This window comes from Loa loa, assembly GCF_000183805.2.
Source record: "Loa loa unplaced genomic scaffold supercont3.176, whole genome shotgun sequence".
Classification (NCBI taxonomy): Eukaryota; Metazoa; Nematoda; class Chromadorea; order Rhabditida; family Onchocercidae; genus Loa; species Loa loa.
The window spans coordinates 72597-77110 of NW_018108356.1; the positions used below are offsets into that span (position 1 = coordinate 72597).

Genomic DNA, 4514 nt, shown 5'->3' on the forward strand with positions numbered 1-4514 from the left:
TTTTATAGTATTTTTTTAGTTTAAATTTTTTTTTATTTTTTTTTAGTAAATTTTTTTTTTTAGTATTTTTATAGAATCGAACGTAATCATAAGTAAAAATAGCAAATGATGATACCCTCTTTTTCTATGCTTTCAAGAAAAGCAGCTTTCATTGATTCATCTGACTGTGGATGATAAAGACCGAGAAGAGTTGCATCTGCTTCCAACAATGTTAACTCTTTTGTAGAACCCAAAAACAGCTCAGAAAGTTCAGGATCATGCAGACGAAGAAGAACTTTAGCTCCTATTTTATAACTTCTGAAACACATAATTTTAGACTACTGGTTAAATTGAGCCATTCTCTGTTAGGAGAAGAGAAATCAGTGTCAAATAACACCCGATGTAATGTGTGGCGGAATAAAAAGTAAAGTAGGGAATGACAAGGAGTATGTCCTCACCAAAAGTTTGCAAAGTTTGCATTATCATTTAATGAAATAGTAGTATTGAAATTGGTTCTTTCAAATCACTCAATGAAATTATCACAAAAATTTCAGCTGTCGCATCCTTGAAAGAAAACGTGTGGTAATGGGCAGCAACCAGTTTGGAGTTTCATGCATATAGGTCAACTGTGCATCGAATCTATTTTCAGTCGTTATTAATAAAAGACTGAGAGAAACCAGATCCAGTTTAAACTTCGTGGAAAGGAGAAGTGCAACATTACAGGGAATGCAGTCAGTTCAAAATTAGTGGCAAAAATGGCAATTTTATTAATCAGGAAACAGAAGCATAGATACCAAGTAACTAACTCATTTTTCATCACCGGTGCTTTACATACAGCATCAAATTTTAGTCCCATATCGATATACAAATCATCCCCGATTCGGCGTATAATTTCACCTATAACTATTCGTCCTTCAAAATCACCAAGCTGTACAAATTTTGAGTGTTGGAATAATTCTGCGAAACGTTTGCGATCCTAAAATAAAGAGTCATAGAAAGCGAAATCAAATTTTACATTCGTAAGCAGCAGAATCGATTTAAAACTGAATTTTTCCTTAGTACTAAACAGCATTACTTGAAACGCTGAAAATGCTGAAAAAGGAAAAAGCTTGCTTTTTGGGACCAACTAACTTCCTTACCATAATTTTCCAGGAACAAGAATTTATTTGAGTTGTTAAAAACATTTTTCCTCTAAAAAAGTAGTTAATCAATGCTACATATAGATAAAGCATTACTTTACAGTATTTTAAGAGTTTGAAAATTTCGAGATTTGACAAATCTGAAGCAGTTCCTTTTGCGCAAGACAATGAAAAATAAAAGGAGGATAAAGGAGAAGGAAAGATAGTATTGAACATTAATATTCCTTATTCAGTTAACCCAAACCATGACATATTTTACCAGGTCATACGCCATCATCTCCTCTTAGGCCTGCATGAATTCTCAAGAATGTCTTCATCTCATTTGATTTCAATTTTTTAAAACAAATTGGGACTCTGTGCAAGCAGTATTATAGCACTGTATACTAACATTAAACCTTACGTTCCCTTCGAGAAATGGATTGAAGAACAGCCTCAGCTGTACAATGAGTACTTTTCTAACAGAAGGAAAAAACCCTACAAACAAGTTGTCTACATCAAGCTTCTCTAGCCATTTTTCTGAAACATATTCCCGGAAGCTTTGAAAAACGGCCAGAAGCATGAAAAAACCCCTAAAAGCGCAGGGAATTAATTCCCGGACACTGTATGTAAACAAGAAATATCATTAAACATAATTTTTACGAATTTATGCGTGGTGGCTTACTGTACACGGACTGCACGTGTCAAAATATGGCAATTTATTTTTAGAAAATATGAACGAAAATATCTATCAAAAAGATCAAAGCATTTCCAAATACTGTAAATCAAAAACATTTAAACCAGTAAAAATACCGGAAGAGCAAACAAACAGTTTCAGTATTTGAAATATGAATTACTAATTTTCAAAAGTAAACAGACCTGTTTGATTTCATTTTCATCCATCACCCTTCTCAAGCATTGATGTTGTTCATTGGAAGAAATCGATGATGATGTGGAAGGTACTGCTTGACTAGTTGAGCTACTACTGTCGCTTCTCCAACATCGGACCCGTTTCAAAGAATGTAATAGTTGTATTAAACGAATCTGCGACGCAAACATTTACCTTCTCTGTATGATAAATATGGGAAAGTGTCACAAATCATTAGTATCTATTAGACAACAAAAACAACCCACCCGCCAGTATTCATCGAAAATCATTGCTCAACAACAAAAACCCTTTTATTATAATGACCAAAGATTATTAACACTTTTCAACCACAGAATCCTAACTTCCAGTAATGACTAAGGGTCATCAACACCCATTCACCAACAAAACCTTCAAAGAACGAACAAAGGTCCCAATATCTGCTTACAAATGAATCTTAACCTCTAGCTTGACCTTACATCCCACACTTCGAAAAATAAATAACAGGTGACTGAAATTTTAACGCATCCTATTCCAGGCTTAGTATGACAATGCGTTAAATTTCAACTTACTAAATTTTCTACAGTGGTTCATCATTTTTATTTTTAGTTGTGTTTTATGCAGTTCATTAAATGTTCACAATATTTTATTGAAGTTTCACACGATTTAGTGGGATACGGTATAATGGATAAATATCCAAAGGTACACGTATTGTTGGATGGTTACTGTATACAGGCAAAAGAAAACGATTGTTCAGAAGCATCCGGTACTGTAACGTTGATTTTAACTGAAGGGAAGAAAATCCTGGTGGATTGTGGTGATCCGTGGAATGGTGCATGTGTTATCCAAGGTTTATTGATTTATCACTTTTTGTTTTTTATTTCTTGAATATTATATTTGGATTGTATGATATGGAAACTTTTGCTGGAATTGAAAAACACCAGAACTGAAAGACATGAAATTGAAAAAAGGCTTTTGAATATATTGATATTAATGATTATGAAAAATATCCTGTAGCTGGTTTTACCACGTTATGTGCATCAATACGATTTTAAACTTACTGGGAATACAGTATCGTTATTTTCCACTCAATTTCTCACATATTTACCATTTGAAGCAATGTTGAATACTCAGTCTTGGTTGGTCACCATATTTTAATCAGTGGATCTCATTAATTATGGGCAGTTTTGAAGATGTTACATTTTTGGTACGATTTCTGAATATATGAATAAATAATCATTTGTAACTTCTGGAACGAATTTTTGCAGCACTTTCAAAATATTCATTAAATTGTGATGACATCACCGATCTGATAATAACTCATGGACATAGTGACCACTGCGGTAATTTATCACTTTTCAAACAAGCCAAGATTTATATGGGTGATGATGTGGCCAAAGGTGGTATTTATGAAATTTATACGGTACAGTTAATTGTTCTACTTTTTTACTCTACCATATTTTGTTTTTTTCTGGCATACTTCTTCATAAACGATGATATACTGCCGTACAATGAGATAACAACAAATAATGTCTCCTTGTCATACCTCCCTTTTTCTTTTTGTCAAATTTTTCTTATATTAGTCGTTCTATTACTTTACAGATGATTTCATTTCAAAAAATTGCTTTAAAATCCTAAAGAATGGTATGACTGACAGAATGGAGGATACTGATTATCATAACTTAATATGGATTGCTGTATTATATCATATAGCTAAATACTGTGCGATTTTTTTTTTCAGGGTATTTGGAGATTAGATAATTCTGTGCAGGTAAAACCGACTCCTGGCCATACTGACCATGATCGTAGTATCATCGTGACAGGCACCGAATATGGAACAGTCGCTATTGTAGGTCTGTTCTTATGGTGATAGAAGGAGAAAGATTTATTAAAGAAAAGAAAGCTATTATTTTTCGAAGAGCTTGACACTTTTAGGTGATATTTTTGAAGAGGAAAATGATGATGACAGCTGGAAAGCAAACAGCAAATATCCGGAAGAGCAAAAGAAAAGTCGTGAAATAATATTAAGTGAAGCAGATTGGATTGTTCCTGGACATGGTAGAATGTTTAAAAATAAATTAAAAAACATATAATGTGCTTTTTTCATATGATCATATTTTTCTAACATCATAGAGAGTCTAATTTGAATATTTAACCGGAAACTAATTGCTTGAGGTAATTGGCAAACTAATCTGCTGATTATCTACATATATATACATATGACGATATAGTGTAAGAAATATTTGAGCAGGTTAGTAAGCAATAAAGGAAGGATAACATTTCACTTGAAATTCGATACTTCTTAAGTTTTAGTCTCTTTGCAAAAAAGTAACACTGTTTGCGCGATTACCATTGATATTAGGTTGATCTATTGCTGTTTGGTTACTTTACTCATTTTCATCTTATTTACCATTATTTTATTATTATATCCATCAGCACTTTATTATTAATTGCAACTACCTCACTGTTCTTCGTTTTATGACTACTATCACTGATATAATCAATATGTAACTCTCGCATTACTTGTCATTGTATAACTCTCGCATTACTTGTCA

At 32.7% G+C, this 4514-nt stretch overlaps 2 protein-coding genes across 2 annotated transcripts in view; one reads left to right on the forward strand and one right to left on the reverse strand.

The window, feature by feature from the left end:
* Positions 1-2153, reverse strand: part of LOAG_18026 (hypothetical protein) — a gene marked incomplete at both ends in the record, with an annotated part of 3242 nt that extends 1089 nt beyond the window's left edge. The window contains 3 exons of the mRNA XM_020450696.1: positions 116-297; positions 786-955; positions 1974-2153. Coding sequence (XP_020305595.1) covers positions 116-297; positions 786-955; positions 1974-2153 — 532 coding nt within the window. The remainder of the gene's footprint in view (positions 1-115; positions 298-785; positions 956-1973) is intronic.
* A 474-nt stretch (positions 2154-2627) lies between these two features.
* LOAG_12920 (metallo-beta-lactamase superfamily protein) overlaps positions 2628-4514 on the forward strand; it is a 4223-nt gene continuing 2336 nt past the window's right edge. Inside the window, exons 1-4 of the mRNA XM_020448614.1 lie at positions 2628-2809; positions 3228-3382; positions 3701-3812; positions 3895-4017. Coding sequence (XP_020301258.1) covers positions 2644-2809; positions 3228-3382; positions 3701-3812; positions 3895-4017 — 556 coding nt within the window. The 5' untranslated portion in view covers positions 2628-2643. The remainder of the gene's footprint in view (positions 2810-3227; positions 3383-3700; positions 3813-3894; positions 4018-4514) is intronic.